Genomic DNA, 24,928 nt, shown 5'->3' on the forward strand with positions numbered 1-24,928 from the left:
TTGAACATCTAATAAAATACTTAATAAAGTGATTAGTGAGGACAGTAAGTATGTGGAACTACATTCAATTTAGTTTTCATGTAACTATAGAGAGACCATATTCAGGGGAAGAAAGTGTGAATTTCTTCCTCTTTGTTTGAAGCCTTTCTCAACTCTGTCAGTTTCTGTTGTAACACTGAAAACAAAATTAAACCACTCTAACATGGTTCCTGTGCTCTTATCATAACCTGCAAAGCCTATAAAGACAAGAAAAAAAATTACTTGAAATTTAATTTATGAAAACAAACTGAAATGTTTAATGTTAAATTCAAGGTTTTTCTGGCTACTGAGGTGAAAGTAAACAATTAAACCCCACAATGTCTCTAGTCAGTGCCTCTGTTGCTTGTTATTACTCATCTTTTGCCATTTCGGTCATCAAATAATACATCAAAATGAAAAAAAAAACAAAGCAGTATTAGTACAACTTCATTCTTTTCTTCCTTATCATCCATGTTCTTGTTTTTATAGTCTTAGTCAAGGCCATGTACAAACATCTTGCACACATCCACACATTTTTGCAGGTGTTTTAACCTTTTATATGCCTTTCACTGCATATTGTAATTGAAGTTGTGCCACAAACAACATATCAGAATTCATCATATAATATAACATGAAATAATCACATTCAAATAATGTCTGAAGACTAGAAAAACTTTCCATAAATAGAGTTAAATGCCTAAAATGACACAAAAGGTCTTAACATATATTCATAATGTTTCTATGTTTGTGACTAATTCTGACCACTGTTGCAAATAAGACTTTTGCATTTTAAAATATAGTTTGTCTTCTCAAGACTACATGTCTTATCAGTTGACCAGTAGTGTTAACTGATTAGACAAAGAGCATTTCCAGCATCACATAGACAAGGAAGAAGGAAGTGTTCTTTATCCACAGTGCGTCAACTCTTCAACCCTGGGGGCGAGGCCTCTGGGGGATCCACTGAATATAAGGAGAGTGACAATGGGACACACGGCATCACTGAGTTCAGATCTCAGCAAACATTTGAAACCGTCTCAGAAACCTGCACACAGGTGAGAAAAATTCCCTTTGTGATTTTACATGAAAAGAACTCATATCTTGATGTCTTTAGAGTAATACACTTTAATTGTTTTGTATACTGACTTTGGCTTGTTTGCTTGTTTCAGAGATGCTTTTCTCTGTCTTTCTTCTTCTGGGCATCAGCCTGGTGCCCATTTACTCCAAACCAACAGGTGGGTCCATCCACACAGCATGTGTCCACATGCTGATATCAAATGTTTGCTTGTTTAATATTTTATCTACAAATCTTAATATTGCTTTACTTATTTTTCCAGAGCAATATTTGGGAAGTCGTTTCCTTCAACAATGTTTTGAGGAGGCAAAGAAAATAGTGGATGATGCATACAAGTACTCCAGAGACGAGTAAGTTTGTTAAATTAACATTGCATTAGTCAGCGGTGAATACATGAGTCTGGCATTTAACATAAAATTTCAAATCTCCAAAGGAAAAAAAAAAAAAAATCAGCAGCTCAGATTTTATTGTGGTTCAAGTACGGGACTTTGTTTTTTTTCTCTCCAGGAGTCTGAGGCGAGTCCGCAGGGATTTGGTAAAACCTCATGATGCTCTTCGTCTCATGAAACAGCCCCGTGGTGACACTCGCTCAGCTGTGAGATCTGCAGACTACATGGCACAGACCCTCCGTCTGGTCAACGAAAAAGTGCATCTTGTGCACAAACGTTCTCTAAATGCAACAGGTGAGACAGCAGCCTTCACACAAAGAGGGCACGCTCAGTGCTCACATTGTTTTCCTTGTCTGGTTAAATGTCTGAAGTGTAATGTTTCATAATGTGGCCAAAGAGAAGCTGTATTTATCTGCAACACTGAAAATGTCTTTCAGATTTGCTCACTAGTGAAGACCTGATGAAACTTGCTAATTTAACTGGATGTGCGGCTCGAGTCAGAGATCCCCAGTGCCGCTCAATGCCAAACATTAACAAGTACCGGACAGCTACCAGTGTCTGCAACAACCTGTAAGAAAAACTACGTTTTATTTTTACCCCAATTTAGACCACCGTAAGCAAACTTTACTTTGTAAAGTTACACGTTCTTTAAAGAAGTCTATGCAAAATACTCCTCAACATTTAAGTCCATATACCACATGTTCACTTCTGTGATATTTCTTAGTAATGTTTCCTAACATGAATATGATCCTTTTGCTGTCAGAAAAACCCCCCGCCTTGGAGCCTCCAACACTCCATTTGCCCGTTGGCTACCTGCAGAGTACGACGACGGCATCTCTCAGCCAAAAGGATGGGACAGAAACCGAAAAATCAACAATTTCTTGCTCCCACTGGTACGACTGCTCTTATGCCAAATCCATTTATATATTATATATGCATATATGGCATATATATATATATATATATATATATATATATATATATATATATATATATATATATATATATATATATATATACATATATATATATATATATATATATATATATATATATATATATATATATATATATATAATATACATCTATTTCATTGTACTTCTATTTCAGGTGCGACAGGTATCCAACAACATCCTAAGCACGACAGATGCAGGAGTGGTCAGCGACCAAGAGTTCAGTCACATGGTGACCCTTTTCGGTCAGTGGAATGACCATGACCTGACCTTCACGCCTTTCTCCCCCAGCATCCGCTCCTTCAGCAATGGGGTTAACTGTGACGAGAGCTGCGAGCACACTGAGCCATGCATCCCTATCCCAGTTAGTGTCAAAGCTCAGAGCAGAACATCAGACACTGTTTTCAACTTACACATTTTGTTTTGGTTTATTTTTTTCTTCAAACTATGCCTTTTTCCCCACAAACAGATCCCTCCGGGAGACCCCCGCCTGCCATCCCGCCCAGACTCCTGCATTCCCGCCTTTAGATCCGCCCCTGTTTGTGGAACAGGATACTCAGCCTACAATTTTGGTGGGGAGCCCAATAGGAGAGAGCAGATCAACGCACTGACAGCCTTCCTGGATCTTGGACAGGTGTACGGCTCGGAGGAGAAACTCGCCCTGTTTCTTCGCAACCTCAGCAGTGATGAAGGCCTGCTGCGAGTTAACACAGAGTTCACAGACAACGGCCGCGAATTGCTGCCCTTCCACCCCATGCAGGTGCAGATGTGTGCCACTCGCAGAAGAGTTACCAATGACACCAACGCCAAGGAGGTGCCATGTTTCATTGCAGGTTAGTCACCTTCAAAGTTAGTTTTAAAGGTTTAGCAGCTGTAAATCTCAAAATCATAGAAAAAATTACTTCATACCTCTGTATATGTCATAGGAACATTAATGAACCTTAATAATGGCGTCATAATATATCTCTTTCCTTTGCAGGTGATGTCCGTGTTGACGAAAACATCGCCCTGACTTCCATTCATACATTGTTCATGCGTGAGCACAACCGTCTGGCTCGTCAGCTGAAGAGAATTAACCCACACTGGGACAGTGAGACACTCTATCAGGAGTCCCGTAAGATTATGGGAGCCTATACACAGGTAGAGACACCTGGGAAGCAGCAAGCAGTCATATTTCTGCAAAGTATATGCCTTTCACTTGCGTGACATCTTCATTTTTTTTTCAGCTGTTTGTTTTCAGAGACTATCTGCCACACATTGTGGGTGATGAAGCAATGCGCAGATATCTTGGCCGTTACCCTGGCTACAACCCCAACGTTGACCCCAGCATCTCCAATGTCTTTGCAACGGCAGCTTACCGTTTTGCCCACTTGGCAATTCAGCCAGTTTTATCCCGACTGAACCAAAACTATAGAGAGGATGCTAACCTTCGCAGTGTTCCTCTGTACGAAGCCTTCTTCACCCCCTGGAGAATTGTCTTTGAAGGTGAGTCGCACAAAGGCAAATCAAGAATGTCATCTTTCTGTCTTTATTCATCACCCTAATAGAATTTTGCCTCTCAGGTGGAATTGACCCCCTGCTGCGCGGTCTGCTCGGCCATCCAGCTAAACTGAACACTCAGGATCACATGATGGTGGATGCTCTGAGAGAAAGATTGTTCCAGTTTGTGCAGCATCTGGCTCTGGACCTGGGGTCTCTTAACATGCAGAGGAGCCGTGACCATGGTTTGCCAGGTTTGTGCAGCAATTATTTCCAGCTATTTCATCTAATGTTTCTGCATTTTCATGTTGTTATCGACTTTCATGTTGTCATGATTTTTTACCCATCCAGGTTATAATGCATGGCGCAGGTTCTGTGGTCTGTCTCAGCCCAGAAACCAAACGCAACTGGCCCAGGTCCTGAACAACAGCAACCTTGCTCGCAGGCTGCTGGAGCTTTATGGAACACCAGACAATATTGATGTCTGGATGGGTGGAGTTGCGGAGCCATTTGTGCGTGGTGGCCGTGTGGGGCCTCTGTTCTCCTGCCTTATTGCACAACAGTTCAGGAGGATCCGTCAGGGTGACAGGTTAGTTTAAGAATGGATAGATACCTTTATGTAGGTGATATTAAAGTGTAGGGATTATCGGGTGCATTTTATGCCAATCTGGTCCTTTTCTCACTTCAGGTTGTGGTATGAGAAACCAGGTGTGTTCACTTCGAGGCAGAGGTCAGCGCTGTCCACTGCCAACATGTCCAGAATCATCTGCGACAACACTGGCATCACATCGGCGCCCCGTGATGCTTTCAGCGTAATCTCAAACAGGAACCAACGTGTGCAGTGCAACGCGATTCCTCAGCTTAACTTGTATAACTGGAAGGAGAACCTATGTGCTGGTAAGGGAGCAGATTTCGCAGCAACAAATTCAAAATCATTTGGCGTCCATTTAGTTTCACATTTATTTTTCACTAGCAACATTTATTTCATATATATGTGGTGTTTGCTCTTCCAGGTGGCAGCTGTTTCAACTTTGGAGATAGACAGGTCAGTTTAAGCTCTAACAACAAGCATTCAACCTTTGAGAACACATTTAAATAATGTAACTCTGTGAGGTTATGATAATGCAAGTTGGTATCTTTTTGGTCAGTATCATTTGGGTGTAATTTTGCCCTGTCATTATATAGATAACTTATATAGATACTGTTTGTTTCTTTAAATGTGAGGCCTAATATGGGGTTTGTATATATTTGGTTCAAAGACTGGGAATGAGGTGGAGGACCTGGCCATTCAGGAACCCGTGGATCCTCAGGACCCTGTAGACTTCCAGGAACCCCTGGATCCTCAGGACCCCGTAGACTTCCAGGAACCCCTGAATCCTCAGGACCCCTTAGACTTCCAGGAACCCCTGGATATTCAGGATCAAATCAGCACCGAAGACCCCACGGACCTCCAGGACAATGAAGTAAGCTACTTTTTTTTGTTCATTTGTTCTTCTCCGTTTTAAAGGTGGAGTATGTAAGATTTTCAATATTTTCAAAATAAATTAACTAATAAAATAACTACAATCATAATTAGAAAGTTTTTTGAAGATGTATTTTCCAGTATTTGATGCATAATTAAGTTACAAGTTTAATTAATGACAAATGACAAAAAGCCCTTTTTTTTTTTTTTTACTGGTAGGCAAACATTTAAGAAGGGTATTTGTCATTAATCAAACTTGTAATTTAATAACACATCAAATATGGACAGACTGGAACCTACATGTTTTTTAAAAAAAACTATCTAATTATGATTGTAGTTATTTTTTAGTTAATTTTTTAAAAATATTTAAAATCTTACATACTCCACCTTTAATGCTCTGAAGGCATACCTGTCAAGTATCCCGTTCTGGTCGGAAAACGTTGGGTTACTTAACGTAAACCCTGGTTCTTTGATAACAGAGTGAGGTGTTTCACTATGGGAATCGCTTATGCGTGACCAACTATGGAAGCTCCAATGACACCACGTCTGTCTGTGACAGACAGGTTGAGCCGTACCCAGGGCTCCGCCCCCACATACAGATACGGCCAACCAACCCCCTCCTACTCATTCTGGACAGGTTTCTTTCCGTGTCCGTGCAAGACGGGATGAGAAGGTGAAACACCTCACTCTGTTATCAAAGAACCAGGGTTTACGTTAAGTAACCCAACGTTCTTTTTCTAACTTCGCTCGGTGTTTCACCATGGGAGATATAGCCCACTCCCGGATTGCATGAACAATGCCGAAGCGTGAGGAATAGCTACTGACAGGTAAAAGTCAGACCTAACTCCCCACTTCCAGTACCGCGTGAGCCAGAGACGGCTGAGCAACATCCAGCCTGTAAAACCGCACAAATGTGTGTGGTGTGGCCCAACTAGCGGCAGCACAGATGTCTTGAATAGACACCCCTTTAAACAAAGCCCAAGATGTGGCCATGCTCCTGGTAGAATGAGCCCTTATCCCTGTGGGTGGCTGCGCCCCTTTACATCTGTAAGATAGACGTATAGCCTCAACGATCCAGTGTGATAACCTTTGACGAGACACAGGTTGGCCCTTGTGGGAAGTGACCCAGGAAACAAACAGCTGGTCAGATCTTCTGAAGCAAGCTGTTCTGTTCACATAAACCCTTAGTGCTCGCACAGGGCATAATGTGTTTAGCTTCTGCTCCTCCCCCGAGGCGAATGGAGGAGGATGGAATGCCTGCAGTTCCACCGAAGAGCACCTGTATAATGGTTCAATAACCTTAGGCACAAAAGCCGGATTGGGCTGCAGACACACCCTGGTGAACCCTGGACTCCACTGTAAGCAAGAAGGGTGGATTGAAAAGGCATGCAGATCACTGACTCGTTTGGCTGTGGTCAAAGCCAAAAGCAGTGCTGTTTTAAATGAGAGAAACTTCAGTCCCACCCCCTCAATCGGTTCGAAAGGATGCTGAGAGAGGGCATCCAAAACAAGCGACAAATCCCATAATGGAATGAGTGGTTTGGAGACATGTAGTTTACGGCGTGCACCCCTCATGAAACGACACACCAGGGGGTGCTGACCCGCTGGTTTGTCACCAAAGCCGACATGGCAGGCTGAAATTGCTGCTAAATAAACTTTGAGGGTGGAAAAGGCCTTCCCTTTTTCCAACAAATCCTGTAAAAAACAGAGTAGATCTGCAACAGAACACTGGAACGGTGCATGTTGCCGTTCTTCACACCACTTCTCAAACACTCGCCATTTGAAGCTGTAAAGAGAGCGCGTAGAGGCAGCACGTGCATTTTGGATAGTATCAATTACTCCTGGAGAGAGACCAGTAGCATTTAAAATCCACCTTTCAGGGGCCAGGCCCAGAGTGCAACCCGGTCTGGGTAAGGGTGGTAAATCTCCCCCCTTGCCTGAGACAAAAGGTCCCTGCGGATAGGGAGAGACCATGGTTCCGCAGTTAGCATTTGAATTATCTCTGCTACCCAGGGTTTGGATGGCCACCAAGGAGCTACCAGGATCAGTGCCAGACCCTGCTCCCTCACTCTGGTTAAGGTGGGGGGGATCAGGCTGAGAGGTGGGAATGCATACAGCAGCACGTTTGGCCATGGGTGGGCTAAAGCATCCATCCCTAGTCTGGCTCGGATAGGGAGAAAAACAGTGGGCAGTGGGTGTTTTCCCATGAGGCGAAGAGATCTACGGCGGCTCGGCCGTACCTCTGCCATATCTGCTCCACCACTTGAGGATGGAGTCTCCATTCCCCGTACAGGGGGTTCCCCCTCGACAATAAATCTGCACCCCTGTTCAAGACTCCTGGTACGTGAGTTGCTCGAACGGACAGAAGTCTGGAGCTGCACCACACTATAATCTTCCTGGCCAGCTTGTGCAGGTGTAGTGAGCGGGTCCCACCCTGACGGTTTATGTAGGCTACCACCGTGGAGTTGTCCGTCTTCACCAGGACATGACGGCCCTCCAGGTGGGGTAGAAAGTGTCTCAGAGCCAGGAATACTGCCTGTAGCTCCAACATATTTATGTGAAGGCGGGCCATCTTCTGTGACCAAACGCCATTCACCACTCTGCCCATCATGGTTGCGCCCCAACCTTTCAAGGAAGCGTCCGTTGTCAGGGTAACCCTGGACGACACTGCGCCGAGCGGCACTCCCGCAGTGAGATTTGTTGGCGCTCTCCATGGCAAAAGAGCAGCCATACACGCCGGTGTGATCTTCACACCGCGGCGGAGATGACGGCGGGTGCACATCCGCAAAGACGCGACCCACCGCTGAAAATCTCTCATCATCAAAAGCCCGAGCTGTACCACCGAAATGACCGATGCCTTTAGACCGAGCAGACGCAGGCAAAGTCTGAACGTCACGACTTTCCCCAGCCGAAAGCGAATCATGCACTGGGTGAAAGACGCGATCCGCCCCTCTGACAGAGTGACCCGATATGACATGGAGTTTATTTTGAGCCCCAAATATTCCGTACTCTGAGCCGGAATTAGACGGCTCTTTTCCCAGTTTATTTTGAAACCGAGATCGATTAAATGACTTATCACAGCCTTGGAATCCCTGATCGCCTGTGTCTGTGACTGGGAGCAGACCAGGTAGTCGTCTATGTAGGAGAAGATCCTGATGCCGCTGTTCCTCAGTGGAGCCAGTGCTGCATCCACACACTTGCTGAATACCCGTGGGGCTAATGACAGCCCGAACGGCAAGGCTTGAAACTCGTAGGCTGTGCCCCGATAAGCAAACCTGAGAAACTTTCTGTGTGGAGGATATATGGCGACGTGGAAATACGCATCTGAGAGATCGATTGTCACAAACCAATCTCCTGGGCGGATAGAGCGGCAGAGTGTTTTGTGTGTCAACATTCTGAACGTATACTTTCTTAAGTGTCTGTTTAACACACGTAGATCTAAAATAGGTCGGAGCGATCTCCCGTCCTTTTTCGGGATGAGGAAATACCGAGAGTAGAAACCCTGACGACTTTCTTCGTCTGGGACTACTCTGACCGCTCTTTTGTTCAGCAGGGCAGCTATTTCGTCCTGTAGGACGTGAGCTGAATCGCCGCTGGTCGCTGATGTTAACACACCGTTGAATCTGGGTGGTTTGATCGCGAATTGAAGTCTGTATCCCTGGCAAACAGTCCCCCTGACCCAGGGATGCACTGTGCATGCGCGCCACTTCTCTGCCCGGGCAGCCAAAGTGTCGCACTCTTGTGACGTCACGCTGGCGATGCTGTCGGTCCTGTTCCGAAGGGCCGGAGCGCCCTCCGTTGGTGACAACAGGGACCAACAGCCTTTTTCTCTTATTCTGTTTATTTTTTGTGGGGGGCATTCTGCCCTTGGCAACATGCCTGGCTGCAGAAATGCACGCTTTATTTTGTTTGTCACCCCCTGTCTGGAACAAACTGAACTGGGACACTGTGTCGTGCTTGGTGACACTGACAAAGTGTTTTTGCAGGCATGAAGATCTGAACTTTGTTCCACCTGCATCTGAGTCTCTGCTCTCTGCTGTGGAGACTGAAAAAGGGCTCCTGATGAACTGGTAACCACAGGAGCCACTGAACATTGAAGAACTGGGCCGAGTCCATCCTCGGTCAGTTTTCTTTTCTTCCAAGGAGGGGGGGACAGTGAACACTGGGGTGTTAGGTCGCCCGCTTCTTCTTCCCCTCCCCGGGGTGGGACGGGCGGTTTCTCGCTGCGACTGCCGCGAAGGAATGTTTACCCCATGGTCTTGGGTTCTCAGCTTTGTGAGGTGGGTTTGATTGCCCACCTCCATGCCTCTGTGTTTTCACCCCACTCCGGTGCCCTCTTGCAGCTGCAGCAGCAGCTGCAAAGCCAGGCCTGGGAGCCTGTGGGGGAAGAGGGTTTGGCTTACGTGGGAGACAGAGGTTGAAAGCTTCACCCTCCTCTTTTCTGCGGGTGCTTGTCTCCCTCATTTTCTCCAAAGCTGGTCCAAAAAGCCCTTTGGCTGGATCATAGGTAGCATCCATGACCTCAGCTTTTTGGGAATCACCCAGGCCCGACAGGTTTAACCACAGGGCCCTTTCACCAGAGACAGCTAGTCCCATAACCCGACCAGAGCCCTGGACTGCTCCCCTGGAGGAGCGGAGGATGAGATCGTTAACCACACAAATTTCATCCCACAGAACTGGATTAGGTGATCCAGAGTCCAGCTGACGGCCCATCTCCTCAAGGATCTCAGCCTGATATGCAGACAGCAGCGTGACTGCGTTGAGGGAGCACACTGACTGTGCAGCATACTTGTACATCCTCTGATAAATGGATGCTGTGAGGCGATCCATCTTACTGGGGAGAGAGACACTTGAGGATGCTGAGAGTGACTTGCGGTTTGGATGAAGGTGATAAGCCACTGAAGGCTCCACCGCTGGGGGCTCAGCCAACCCCAGCTCAACCATACCTTGCACTTCCAGCTTAGAGCAGCCTTTGGTGGGAAGCTTGCTCTTGTAAGGGCTTGACCAGTAACGGCTCATTTCCTTCATGCAAGCAGGAACTGCTGGTAGCAGTTGCTTGGCTGGTGGCAGGGCTGGTGGAAGTCTCTTGCCATCATACAGATCTCTTTCTGTCCCTTCAGCATCCTGAGCTGCGGGCCATGGGATTCCGAGCCGCGCAGATGCACGTTTACATACATCGTATAAACTGCTGTCTGCTGCAGGGGGCATTTCTGCCCCGCTGGCTGGCTGTGAAAGCTGGGCTGGGAAGGTGGAGTCATCCTCCTCTTCCTCCATGTCGTTCATCTCAAGGAGGTCAGAGTTAGCATCGCACTCTGCGTCCTCGTTAACCGGGTCGAGCCCTCCATCGTCGAGAATTCCCTCGAAAAGTGGAGGCATGACCGGGGACTCCTCTTCCATCATGTCCGCCCAGCTCGTGGTGGCTCGCGGCTGATGGATGTCACCTGGAGCCACGGCAGTGGTCCCGGCAAGAGAGGGGTCCTGGTTGTTCGCTACCGCCACCCTCAGTCTCCTTTCGAGGATCTTTTCGGGCATGGCGGAGCAGTGGGAGCATTCCTGCGGGTTAGCTAGCGAGTTCTGGGCGTGTTTAGTGCCCATGCAAACTATGCACATTGGATGAGGGTCCCTGCCCGAGATGGAGGCCCCGCACGACGCAGGGCACGGGCGGGATGCAGCCTCCTTAGGTTTCGGTTCCGACCCTTTGGCGGGGGTGGCAGCCGTAGCCATAGCAGGAATGCGGGGAAGAAACAGGCTCGTCGTAACACGTTAGTCTGTTCGTGAGCGCCAGTCGGATGGTTATTTCCGAGCTTACCACTTAATGTCCGAGTCAGCTCGCCGTGACACGTTAGCTGAAGCAGACGGTCTTGCTAACAAGTTAATGTCAGACCAACAACAGGCTCACCTTGACGCGTTAGCCCGAGTCACACGGGAGTCAGTAGACCGCTTGTTAAAGACGGTTGGACGCAGCTTGCTTTACGCAGTTGCCTATCCGACGACCGTGCAACTAACGTCTTACTCAACACGGTTGCAGACCAGAGCCAGGAACTGCGTTCGGCAACGTGCTCCTGTGACGGGACGCCTGCGAACAGTTAAACAGTAGACCAAGCTAGTCCGACCGCGCTGAGGGAGCTTCGCTGTAGTTCCACACGGGAAGAAAGCGAGAAAATGAGTAGGAGGGGGTTGGTTGGCCGTATCTGTATGTGGGGGCGGAGCCCTGGGTACGGCTCAACCTGTCTGTCACAGACAGACGTGGTGTCATTGGAGCTTCCATAGTTGGTCACGCATAAGCGATTCCCATAGTGAAACACCGAGCGAAGTTAGAAAAAGAACTCCTGTTTTTCACCCGTCTTTCTGCACCTTTTACCTTTCCTGCATTGCTATTTTGTCGGAAATTTCCTGGATTATGATATGGGGTGAAAACATGAGGAGATAAATCCCCTGAGAAGAATTGACATGCGGCAACTATATAACCCTATATATATATATATATATATATATATATATATATATATATATATATATATATATATATATATATATATATATATATATATATATATATATATATATATATATATATATATATATATCGCTAACAGGGGGCTCAAAATATATGTCTGCAGTACTCGTTATGCTTTCGAAGACTTGTCATGTGTTTGTGTTTTTTTCTCAGATCCAAATCCAGTAAGACCACTGAACCAGAGGCTGTCCTAGACAACCGGCATTGAACATCAGAGTCACATGGCTGCAGTCTGCTTTTTTGTTTGAGTGTAACATACTCAGAGAGAATAGTTGATTCCCATCAGGCCAAACACAATAACCAGAACCATTACAACACCCAAAGAAGCCTGTTTATATATGCCATCCCTCAAGATGAAGCTGAGCTGATCTCATCTCTTTAATAGGGGCAGGGAGTGTTGAGCTGTGTCATATCAGCAACATGTGTGTCACTGTGTCAAGGTCTATCACTCAGGTCAACACTTGTCATCAGAACAAACGATACTATGGCCACAGAGAGAAGGATGCTAGCTTCAGGCTGAGCCCTTGAAGATTCCTCTCAGGATACTTGCTCTTTGCTGTTTCTTCGTGAACTTTGCTGCGCTCCATGAACGCTCCAATTACCTTCAACTTTGAAAAACCCCAAATACCTGCACTGAACTTCGTATTACATCAATTACATTTTATCACTTATCTGTGTTATGTTATACTGTAAGATAAATACATTTTAGTAGTTTTACTTAAATGAAACAAAAATATGATTCAGTTAGATTTGTTGAACACTGTTACAGCATGCAATTTATTGAACCAAAGATTTATGTTCTATTTTGACAAGTTTATTGATGGGATTTATCAGTATCATAATGAATATGTAATGCACTAAAGCATGCCTTAATATTGTTATAAATTATGATTTGTCTGCAAGGCTTTGCATTCAATAAAGAGAGTTTACCAACACTTTCCTATTGTCTTCTCATTAATGACGTTTGAGTTTCAATTTGCAAATGATTCAAATTATTTAGTTAAACTTAACCCCATAATTAATCATTAGACAGGGCTGTGTTAACAACTTCTCCTTCTATCAATCTCTACTGAATTATTAAACTGCATTTTCTTTTAATCTAGGACAAAGCCATTTTTTCGGTGAACCTGCCTTAACCTGCCTTACCAGCAGTTTAAGCAGCTCATTCTGATTTGAGTGGTCAAAAAAATTCAGTAAAAGTGTCAAAGTTAGGACTTTGCACCATTTCTCCAGTGGATGGAGCAGTTGTTTCTATTTAAACATGACATCTGAAATCTCATCAAAGGACAGGTTGTCCAGTTTCCAGCTTAGCACTGATTGACCAATCAGTGAACAGCAGACTTTATAATTAAATACTGTGTAGCTTATATGACAGAGAAACACTTGGTTTTCTTGTTAAAGGTAAATTAACACTGTTTGTTTCTTCAGGAGAAAATAATACTAAATGTAAACACTGATTATTATTTTTTTAATACTTGGTAAGAAGAGTACACTGATGTTTAATCAATGTTTTTACATTTATATCATTATGTTAAAGGCATTAAGGCAGATTAAACCTGCTCAGTATTAAGGTAAATAAGCTGATGTACTGACCCACCTGAATGGTTACTGACTGTCTGTTCTCTAGCCCACCTGGCCTGCATGTGTTTGAACTGTAAAAAAAGTGAAGTATTAGGAGGAAACAGAAGCGAACGTGGGAAGAAACATGAACATTTTATGAGCGAAAGAAGGTCACTGCATCAAAGTAAAGACTTTCCTGTTAGGAACGGTATGAACCTCTGAGCCTTTGTCTCTTTTTTTTTTTACCTATTTAACAATGTGCTTATTTGTACAAGACAAATATACCAGCATTCTTATGTTTTCATGCTTAGCTTACTTTTACTTTAAATCTAACTTTGTCATCTGCACTGCTTTGCAAAAAAAAAAATTCATAGCAAATGTCCATGAACCAAACTTAGTCTCTTCAGACTCTGACATTATTAAGAGAAATATTACATGGTGACCCTTACAGTAAAAATAGACAACTGTTGCATTTTTATAAAGATGAGGTTGTTGCCATAGTTGTAGTAATTTCATACTAACATGAAGGCTTATGTAAAGTGTGGTCCTTTTCATGCATGCATGAAATATAACACAACAATGCTGCAACCAGCATTGCAGACCTTCACAGCATTCCCCAACTTAATATTTTGGTTTTCCCAACCCCAGATTTACAATTTTGTTTCATTTTAACCACTTCAATAGTGTTGTTTTCAGCCTCGTTCAGCAGCTGAAAGCTGTAAATAACACATACCTGCTCGCAGTCAAAGAACCGATGCAGCTTAAACGCAATTATCTCATTTTCATATTTTATATTACATATTTTTCTTGTTGTTACAACATAGTAACAAAATAAATTCATCCACCCAGAGTTTCACATATACCCTTTAATGATGTGTGGTGGACCTTTGTCTTGTGGCAGAAACCTGCAACTCTGGCTGGAGTCGGTGGTCATAGGGGAGGACTTAGCTGGACATTGTTCTCAGAAGTCAGTAGAAAAGCAGTAAAACTGTAACTTCACCAGATTATCAGAATCATAACAACAAATTAACTCTAAGGTTGACCTCCATTTTCTGGATTCTGAGCTATTTGCTCTCATAATCACATATGAAGAAAAGCAAAATAAAGGTTGTTACACAGCTGTTATGTTACTTTTATCAGGATGTTCTCAAGAAATTTGCATAATCTGGTTGATCTCAATTCAGCAAGAAAACTGAAAACTTTTTATCAAAATCAGGATCAGAGAAATTTTGTTGATCTCTGACTGGGAAATTCCTAATTTAATAACTTAGTGTTTTTAGTTTGCAGTATGTCTATACTATTACTGTATGACTCCATTGACCGGAGTCCTCCCCGGGCATCTCTGTGGTTGTGGGAGAAGAAGAGATGCAGGGAGTGATAGTTTAAGTGAAATGAACCACTGCATAATGTAAAGTTTGCTGGGCTGGGTTGTGATAAAGTGCTCCTCCTCCACTCGGTTGCAGACACTACAGTGTATGTGCAGATTGCCACGTAGTCCACCAGACTGTGTGTGTCTGCATGTCAGTGTGCTTGTGTGTGTGGTGCAAGAGTAATGGAAACCCATTATTTATGAAAGTGGAGAAAATATTTGAATTGTCTGTTTCTGTCATAGAGGTTGGAGCCGAGCTCGGTCTTGTTTAAATGGGTGGAATTTTGCCAGTATGTGAAAGGGGAAATCAGCCACGGGAGGGAAATGCTGGAGTGCAAATCTGTACAAGATTTTAAAGGAAATTAAGACAGACAGATTGCTGTTGGATTGTAGTTTTAAGTATAGAAATGCATAGCAGATCAGAGGAAATAAGCCTTGTCACAGATGTTTTGAAAGATGTGTGGTCCTATCCCATTACACGTCCAGAAAATTTAATTCAAAACAGAAAAGAACAATTGCAGGAGATAATGTTTGTTTCCAAACACACCCTGTTTTTACAACCAGGTCATGTAAATCACACAATTTACTGCAGTATGATCATTTCATTATGTTCAACATGTTTAATTTCAGCCTTAAATCTAAACTTGCATAAATGCCTCACTTCTCAAGCAGAGTGAATCTTTGCCTGATGTTGACTCAGTGATGGCACAAATAAAGATGATATTGGTTTTAGGGTCGCATCATGGCAGACTAGAGATGTCTTCGCCTTTGTTTTTACTCTTTGCTCTGTGGCGTGTCACATGTAGGGCACCTTGTCACTGTTTTCCCTCCTTATTCTGCATCATAGATTAAAATGCTTTAAGCTTGATCAAGTGCCAGAAAAGTTGGGGAACAGGGATGAATTCCAGCAACGTGGACAGAAGAACTAGGCTAATTCCTTGCAGCTGTGTCTCTGAACCAAGCAAAAGCAGACCATGCTGCCATCTCTGGAGAGAATGAGAGAAAGGGTCCAACAGTGAGAAAGTTCAATGAATTACTAGCTAGATACATCAGTGACCCAGTACAGCTGGTTCTGACTGTCTGGTATTCTCAGGATGAGAAGGAAGGCAAACCGGGAGCACATGCTCATAGTTTCCAATCTCTGGAGGAACTGTTGGTATGCAGAATCACAGGAGCGAATTGTAAAAGCTAAATCACAACCGTGTCTCAGCCAAGACTAAAAGCATCCTTTCCAGTTTCATACAGGAAAAAGAATAAAGCTAGTAGACAGAGTATTTGAGGCAAAACAGGAAATTTGAAAAACAGCTGGGATTTTTATTGCTGTTGTTGTAACTTTAAAAAGATTTATTTTTCTTTTTATTTGTATAAAAGTCATTGACTTATTTTACTTTGATCGTCAGATCGCATCTCCGTTTCACGAATGTATGTTCTAATCTAACTAGATCGCAGAACTTTTGGCCTCTTCCTCATGCGTCTGCATCGAACATTAGAGCACTAAATCTTGAACAGCTCATGTCATGTCAAAGCGAGCGGATGTATCGTATTTTCTTGAGCTCACATAACTCTTCTTGGTGATGATTTGCACGTGCTTGAAAGGAGCCATACATGACTGTGAGATAGTGTTGGCCCTTCAAAAACAACACAGTTGTTTTAACTGTGATTTACAGCATAGTTTTATATTTCACCCTGACACGAGGTATTACACAGTTTCAGCTTCTTTTTAACATATTTTTTCTCATTTAGGTGTTGTTTAAATTAAATTACTGTTCAAGGAACTGTTTATGTGCAAAACATTATGGTTTAAAGACTTGGAGATAATATGATGTATGACCAGATACTGGTTTAGATGCTCATCATGCATGAACCGCTTGCATGTAACTGAGATAAGTCCAGCCTCTGGTTTCCCCTGATGAGCACGTGGTGTTACAGTGCTTGTAAAGAGTAAGAGGAAGTACCTGATTCAGTGAGTCATCTGATGTAACACTCAAGCATCATTTCATGCAGATTGCTGTCAAAGAAGAAGTTAAAACTTTGTTTGTAAAAGATATGATCAGCATCATTTGACAAAATTTAATGTTCAGTCATAAATTAGAGTGCAGTTTTACAACAGAAAGGATCAAAAGCTCAACAACAGCAGCAGGTTTTTGGAAGCAAAGGAGAGATTTAAAGAGTCAGATAGTTTGGCAATTTACATAAATCTTTTTTTAAATGAACTTGAGCCCAAAAATAGTGAGTATTTCTGGAATGTATTTCAGGGCTTTATGTTTTTTTCTTTGTTGTATCTGTATTCCCTGAGACAGGTAAGATTTAGTTTCCAAATCTCTACTGATTCTGATATTATAGACTGCTGCCTATGTAAAAATTCCAAATTCTTGAAGCCATTATTAACTATTTAGGCATTTAGGTTGTTCATAAATCTATTACTGGCTGGATAAAACCCATTCAGAGTTTACTGCCCTCTTTGGGAACTTTGAAATGAAGAAAACGTGTTTCGAGGTTTGTGAAACTGTACACCATCATTTTGAAAAGTAACATCATAACTATTAGATAGACTTTCATGTAGTTTTGCATTTCTTGGGAAAAATTCTAAGCCCCTCGCAGTCATCTGTCTTCCCTTTAGAAACATTTCCAGTTTTAGTTAAAGATTCCAGCTCATCAGTCAGCTGTAAACCCCGAACATAAAGTTGCCTAAACTATTGACGTTTTTAGTAATAAAAGCATCAGAGCAGCAATTACCCCTCCCTCGTAATGAGCGAGGCACCCTTGAACCGAGCCTTTAACACCTGGTTGCTCCAGTGTTACCGTACAGGCTCAAATAAATCTCAATGTTGGACACTTTCCAGGTTAAACACAGGCAAGTGTGACTCTGAACAATGCATTCCTGAAGCCAATGTTAGGGGGGAAGTACTTGAAATGGGACTAATATATATATATTTTTTAAAGTTTCTAGATAATTAAACAACTATGGTTAGAGATGCAAACTTGTCAACAAGTTGTTTTGTAGCTCAAGAAAAGGGAAGTAAAAAAAAACCTGTCAAATAATGTTAGTATTTTTCATTTAGCTGGGGATGTTTTAGAAAAAAAAAAGGTTTTTTTCCTGAGTGACGAACTTTTTGTCTTTATTTGCCTTTTCTGTTCAGCTGCTTTCCATAAACACTGAAGCATATTCTTTCTTAGCTAGTGACATTGTTTTTGTATTTAAATTGCCTCATTTTTCATTTAATCTAAACACTTTGTTCTTAAGTCACGTTGTGATGAAACTGTAAAGTGTTTGTGACAATTTGCTGTGGTTTAGCGGCGGCCATCCTGATGTCTATTGTGTAGATGCTTGAAAGAATTTCCTGATTTGCTGGACAGAGAATATAAAAACCCTTGAATTTGGTTCCCAACCCATACATTATCCATCTGGTGTTGCCAGGGCTGTGTTCTAACTGGGCTGCTGAGGATTATTTCAATCCAGCAAGTTCTGGATCAGTGGTGTGCTTCTAGACACAGTAACACAGATATCAAGTAACATCACACCACCTCAGTTTGTTTCCTTTTGCTCAGTACAGATCAATTACCACCTCGTGGAAAGATTACCATGAGATGAAATCTACGGAGTGTTTCACATGTCCAGGAAAGCATTGCTGAAGTGGAGAGAGTGCAGAAGATAGTTTTCCTGGAAACTCTTCAAGGGTTACAGGGTCATCAAAGGCTGGTGTTTGGGTTTCTGAGTGGACCAATCCAGAGGCTTCATGGTGTTGCAATTTCAGTTGGGGTTCGTCCAGCATTAGTTATTTATCATTACATTTAGCTGCTCTGGCAGGAGGAGGGAGAATTTCTTAGGAAACTGGTCATATTACTCATAGACTATGAGATGGGACTCATAAAATGTTTGCATCTGCCAGTGTTCTAAGTCAAATCTTGTCTTTAGTGAAGAAAATAAGCTTAATTGATTGCTATCCGGTATTTTGGATGTTTTAGAGGGTCAAATTGTGCAGTTATCAAACGCACTCGGTTGGGCATGATTGCCACATCACATTGGTTACATGAGCAACAGCAGCAGACTTGTATAACAGAATTATAAACGCCAAATACTGAACTCCTCCTCCTCGTCATCATCATCATCTCGCGGGGCGCATCCACAGCCTGCAGGAGCTCAGAGCGATGAGTTCACAAGGGTTTACTGGAGCTCAACTCTTCACTTTCACTGCTCTTTGGATTTCTTTAATGAAAGATATTTCAGTTTAACATAAGCGAAATCCCTGGCTCAACCAAAGATTAGTACACATCCAGTCTCCTTAACAGCGTTCATGATGGGATTGCGCGTATTTTGCACGTCCCGTTACGCACACGCTTGCGTCTGGTTGTTGGTTTTTGTCCTGCAAGTTACCCACTCTCAAAGGAATCCAGGGACACGAGAAAGAAATGACCAAGCAGGAGGTCTCCGGCAGACGCTACAGTGGTCTCACAACGGCAAGGTTTTTAGCATTTTAAGCCAGGGGTCGGAGTACCAGCCACCGAGGCGCAGGGGCGCGCCTCAGCAGCAAGTGCAGGCACAACCTGTCACAATCATCCGCGATACAGACGTGAGTCATCTGGACACCCAGAGCCAGCCAGGGGTTCAACAGCAACGACAACCTCTCCATAGACTCCGGCAGCCGCTCCAAAGGCTCATAAGAGGGCGTGAGCACCCCCAGCAACCTCACCATCACGATGAGCGCCCGAGGACGCAAGGGACGCAGGGGACGCGTAAAGTGAACGACACTCAGGAAAAAGTCACCGGTAGTCCACCTGTAGCCAGAAGAGAAGATATGATGGTTGGTGATGATCCATACGACCCCTACAAATCAATTGACACTGATAATCCGTATTACAATTACTATGACGTTTATGAGAGACCTAGGCCGAGATCAAGACCCGGATATGGCACAAGGTATCATCAGTACGGTAAGAGTGGGGAAAGTGCTATTAAGAGAACTTTATGTCAGCAGACACGTAGTTGTTTGGCATAACAGTGGTGTTTATGATGGAAGAATTGACCAAGTATCAATTTTAGTTTGTCTCTACATGTCAGCATGTGTGCATAGATTTGTCATCTGCTGAACTGGACTTATTTTGTGTTCTACATTTTATTTTTTTATTTTTTTTATATCGACTGATTCTTTTTTATCACAACAATCATGTTGTGTGTCACAGGTCTGCCTGATCTTGTGCCTGACCCGTATTACATTCAAGCTTCTGCCTATGTCCAGAGAGTCCCGATGTACAACTTGAGATGTGCAGCTGAGGAAAACTGTTTGTCAAGGTAGACTCCTGTCTGTTTCCCAGAGGTGTGTGTGTGTGTGTGTGTGTGTGTGTGTGTGTGTGTGTGTGTGTGTGTGTGTGTGTGTGTGTGTTTGTGGGGTAACTGAGTCTGAGTGTGATTCACAGAACTGTGAGCCATAACAACCACATCAGTGTTAGCAGTGGGTGAGAGTTGTCTAGTGGAAGCAATGAGAGGAGGTAAAATTAAGCCATTCCTGTCACTGATGGTGGAGAAGGAGGGAAGTGTGTGTGTGTGTCTACGTGTATGTGTGTGTGTGTGTGTGTGGTAGAGGGGGGGGGAGGAGTGGATTTCTGTAAAAAGTTTAATCATAGCTTGCCCTGGGAGAGAAAGCCTGAATGGTAAACACATTATCGAAGGCAAACCCAAACAACCATGTGCCTCCAAAAGATTTTCCACCCATAATTTACACACAGACTGCTTCACTCAGACCCTGAAAGTCTGCACCACACACAAGAGGGGAATAAAGCCGGAATAACATCTTTGATGACGTCGCTGTGTCCACATATGACAGCCTGTATGTTTTTACTCCATCTGTTTTCTTTGCTTCATGCCTGCAGCTCAGCCTACAGATCCAGCGTGAGAGACTATGACACACGAATGCTGCTAAGGTTTCCTCAGAGAGTCAAGAACCAGGGAACAGCTGACTTTCTCCCCAGCAGGCCACGCTACTCCTGGGAGTGGCACAGCTGCCACCAGTGAGTATAATGTCATTTCGGTCCACCTCACAAACACTGGGCATTTCTGTGACTTGTTCCTATCCTCTCGAGCCATTAAGTGGATTTTGGTTTTGTAGATTTCCTTTTATATCTCTGTTAGTCATCTTGTAAACTATTTTTGACACACTCAGCTGTAAATTGGACTGACATTTGGCATGGAACTGTCAGGAGTAAATAAGAAGCTTAAAGACATTTAACCAGATTCACACAAATACTGTAATAATTAAGCAAAGCATTGCATTTAGAAATACGTTTGTGTTGTTTTATGCACACAATATGTCTGTCGTAGATAAAATCTAAAGAGTGTGTGCTTGAGAGCTGTTTGAAGTTACAGGACAGTTTGTTGAGATGTAATGTTCATCACCAAATCTTAGAGCTATGCCATGGTATGGCACTCCCATTTGAACAAACAACTGTTACTTTAGTCTGTTTTTTTCATTTTGCAGTCATTTATTATCAGGACTGATATTTTACCAGATATTTTTGATGTGTGTGTGTGTGTGTGTGTGTGTGTGTGTGTGTGTGTATTTAGAGTGTAAAAATATAATGATCTGTTCAACCTTAGCATAAAGGCATTAAAAAAACTCCTCATTTACATTTCAACAAAGTGACCGAACATCGCTTGACCTCTGATTTCGGTTCATTAGCAACTGCAACACATGAAAACGTTAATTAAAATTGTTAGTTGATGATAATAAGCCCAAAAAGAAAACCTGTTGGTATTTCGGCCCCTTTATTTAACATATGGAAAAGTACCTCTTCCTTCTTTTCTCGGAACTACCTCAGTCCATAGTTATGCTGTCAACTGAATGATCTGTGGAGCTGCTCCCCGAGAAGGAGCACTTCTGGCGAAGATCCAGCAAACTTGTTGATGTAGCTTGTATAGATTTTTTGTCAGTGTTGTAAAAGTAAGCTGCTGCTAAAATCAAGACTTTTTTCCGACTCGGTTAAAGCAGATTGCTTCTTTTAGGTTTGCATATAATACATGAGGTTTATGATAAATTACAAACCTGTGATGTTTTTAGTCATAATGCATAGTAGCTATCTAATTCTTGTTAATCATTGATTATAACACTATACGCTGGTTATTAACACTATATGCTGGTTATACATAAATGTCCACAGGCACTACCACAGCATGGACGAGTTCAGCCACTATGACCTGCTGGATGCCAGCACTCATCGGAGTATGGCAGAGGGCCACAAAGCCAGCTTCTGCTTGGAGGACACTTCCTGTGATTATGGATACCACAGGAGATACGCCTGCACCTCACATACCCAGGTCTCAAAGCTAAACACATGACTCAAGATGTTACTACCCACTTTTTAGCTGTTCTTTTTCATATTCTCATGTTCACAGTGGGATACATGACATAACTGTCTGTCAAATGGTAGAACATGTTAAAGTCCTTCTGCAGAAGTTTTTGTAGTAGGCTACTTTTTGTCAGTTTCTTCAATACCAAAAAATGCTGTTTTAGCGCCTTTCTTTTTAAGATGCCATCCTAAAAGGCTCAGTCTGCTCTGATGAGGTAGAAACTTTTCCAGTGTGTTTCATGGGGATCTCATTAAGTAAAGAAAGCAAAATGTGGTCTAATGAAACATCTCAGGCAGTTCAGGAACGGTGTTTGTCTGGGGTAGGAGAAAATTCCCTTTCATTGGCCTTTGTAACATTATGCCCCATTTATGTGCACAAAAGGCTAGCCTGTAACGTAGTAAAGCAAAGGAAACAACAGAAACAGCACAGTGTGATTTAGACTCTGTAAATAAACTATGCAGGCCGAGCAAGTCTAACAAATCTACCAAACAGTTTGATTAAAAGAGGACATGATCAGTGAGCATGCATTTTTACTTGTTTTAACTGGTTATATTAAGTGAGTCTTACTCGCAGCAGAAAGCATGTAGTCTAAAAAAGCAGCAGGAGTTTTGACAATTCATTTTAGTAAAGAGCTTAAAAAGGAAACAGGAGAAATGTGCTTTTTTTTGCTGGTTTTTTTTTTTTTTTCATTTAAATTAACTTAAATCTAAAACTAACAGAGATTTAGGAAACTGCTATTGATTTTTCTGTGTTTACTGTATGCTTTTCAGATATAGTGAAAATGGTTACTTACCTCACAATTTATTGAAAGACCTGGTTTTTAGATTTAATTTATAAATGTATAAAAAGTGAGAGTGGAGCCTACAAAAACAAGCTCTCTTTTATGGAGGTAGCTGCTTTGAGCCAGCAACTGGAGTATTTCCTTTAACGTGAGCCAGTGGTGATGGTAGTTTAATGAGCACTTTTCTGCCCTCTAAGATCATTCCACCTGTCTGAACATCTGTGGTCAGCTGTTCACCACAGGAATGTGTTTTCTGCCAATAGCCTTTTTTGTTAATGTTGAGTTTTTTTAAGCAGATTTTTTTCTTTTTTCTAATGAAATTTCATCAAAGTAACCTCAAACAGACTCATACTTACAGTTTTCATTTTTACCCTATTAGTTGTAATATGTTAATGTTTTTAATAACCTTAAAATCCCTATTACATTGATATTTGCCAAATTTTTAAATAAAGGAACTTCACAGTTTTTCCATAATCCTGTTTTACGTACATACTGCCTAACTCTGCAGGGTCTGAGCCCAGGATGTTATGACACCTACAATGCAGACATTGATTGCCAGTGGATTGACATCACAGATGTGAAACCTGGTCACTATATCCTCAAGGTTTGCTATAAATAGCAGATATTTTCCTCTTGTGGTATTACCAAACTCATGCAATATTACAGTAGAATTATTCTGTTTACTTATCCGATCTCCTTTGCCCATAATTCTTATATTGTTCACAGATCAGTGTAAATCCGTACTATCAGGTCCCTGAGTCAGACTACAGCAACAATAATGTGCGTTGCGATGTTCGCTACACTGGCAACTATGCCTATGTGTCAGGCTGCCACATGTCAACGTAAGTATCATGTGTGAGACAATACAATTTTCCTTGCTGTGTCATTTGTTGACTATTTCTGATGTTGTACTCATTTCTATTTCTCAGCTATTAAGATATATCAAGTAATCCACAGAGGTTCAGCTGACTTTCCATGTATATGACCCTGAAGAGGACTGCCTGCAGAAAGACATTAAAAAAAACACAACATAACAAAAAACTGCAATATGATTTTCAAAACACGCATTCTGTTTAGAGTTTAATATTGAAGGGAAAAATATCTGATATATTGCAACAAATGACATGTAATTTCTCTTTTTATTGCTTGTGTGAGGGAGCAGATTTACAACACTTTCACTGTATCTTAACATCTAGTCAATGTTACTGTGTGCTTGCATCGCAGCCTGCTTGTAAGATACTTCATTAAATCTATCAGAGTAGGGCCTTAGAGAAATGAGACAAATATAAACATTTTACTCAAAGGTCAACCAAAATTAATGTGTCACATTTTGAATGCAACAAGCTGATTAAAACAAAACACATTTCTTATATTTATATATAACAGATGAAACTCTTCACTCAAAAGTTTTTACGAAGCTTACTTGAATAAAATTTTGAGATACTGGCTCACTGTTTGGCTCTCTAGTTTGTTTTTTATAAATGTGACAAACAGACAGTGTTATTTCCATGTATGTATAAATATATATACATATATACACATATATATATATATATATATATATACATATATATACACACACACACATATACATATATATACACACACACACATATATATATGTGTGTGTGTGTGTGTATGTGTGCATTATCAAGTATAAAAAATTGTAATCTTTTTTTTTAAGTTTGTTATATCAGGTTATACATTCAGCTTATATAGCAGGCTTTTGTTAAAAATATTTTGTAAAATTTAGTTAAAAGATAAATACCAGATCAGAAGAGAACCCATCATTAATGCACAAAATTTCACCATAGGCATATACTTCCAAGTTAAATCATAGAGTTTCATTGACCTAATGTCAACAAAAAAACCACTGTAGTATAGTAAAATTTAGATAGATAGATAGATAGATAGATAGATAGATAGATAGATAGATAGATAGATAGATAAGGTGATGACCGGTAATGACCTATCCTGACCCAGCAG

The 24,928-nt window shown here is 42.2% G+C and overlaps 2 protein-coding genes across 2 annotated transcripts; both read left to right on the forward strand.

The window, feature by feature from the left end:
- Nucleotides 1-1,186: 1,186 nt before the first annotated feature.
- Nucleotides 1,187-6,497, forward strand: mpx (myeloid-specific peroxidase; the record flags this gene model as incomplete). Its single annotated transcript, XM_079256346.1, has 15 exons — nt 1,187-1,250; nt 1,353-1,440; nt 1,598-1,773; nt 1,917-2,049; nt 2,243-2,372; nt 2,590-2,796; nt 2,902-3,265; nt 3,412-3,572; nt 3,659-3,917; nt 3,995-4,165; nt 4,263-4,500; nt 4,600-4,808; nt 4,925-4,956; nt 5,171-5,374; nt 6,477-6,497. The coding sequence occupies 15 exons, from the start codon at nt 1,187-1,189 to the stop codon at nt 6,495-6,497; spliced, it is 2,457 nt and encodes an 818-aa protein (XP_079112472.1).
- A 12,464-nt stretch (nt 6,498-18,961) lies between these two features.
- On the forward strand, nt 18,962-24,372 carry loxa (lysyl oxidase a). The gene is made up of 7 exons (XM_079257069.1): nt 18,962-19,751; nt 20,001-20,109; nt 20,688-20,825; nt 21,972-22,128; nt 23,451-23,546; nt 23,669-23,784; nt 23,872-24,372. Exons 1-7 carry the CDS (start codon nt 19,115-19,117, stop codon nt 23,876-23,878), a joined length of 1,260 nt encoding a protein of 419 aa, XP_079113195.1. The 5' UTR covers nt 18,962-19,114; the 3' UTR covers nt 23,879-24,372.
- The last annotated feature ends 556 nt before the right edge of the window (nt 24,373-24,928 follow it).

Source organism: Telmatherina bonti, assembly GCF_933228915.1.
Source record: "Telmatherina bonti genome assembly, chromosome: 17".
NCBI classification, from domain to species: Eukaryota; Metazoa; Chordata; class Actinopteri; order Atheriniformes; family Telmatherinidae; genus Telmatherina; species Telmatherina bonti.

Excerpts from the sequence above, each read along its gene's own strand:
- loxa (XM_079257069.1), top strand. The coding sequence starts at position 19,115 with ATGATGGGATTGCGCGTATTTTGCACGTCCCGTTACGCACACGCTTGC. Across the intron at positions 20,826-21,971 it reads GAGTGGCACAGCTGCCACCA|GCACTACCACAGCATGGACG; the intron begins GTGAGTATAATG and ends AAATGTCCACAG. Across the intron at positions 23,547-23,668 it reads CTGGTCACTATATCCTCAAG|ATCAGTGTAAATCCGTACTA; the intron begins GTTTGCTATAAA and ends TATTGTTCACAG.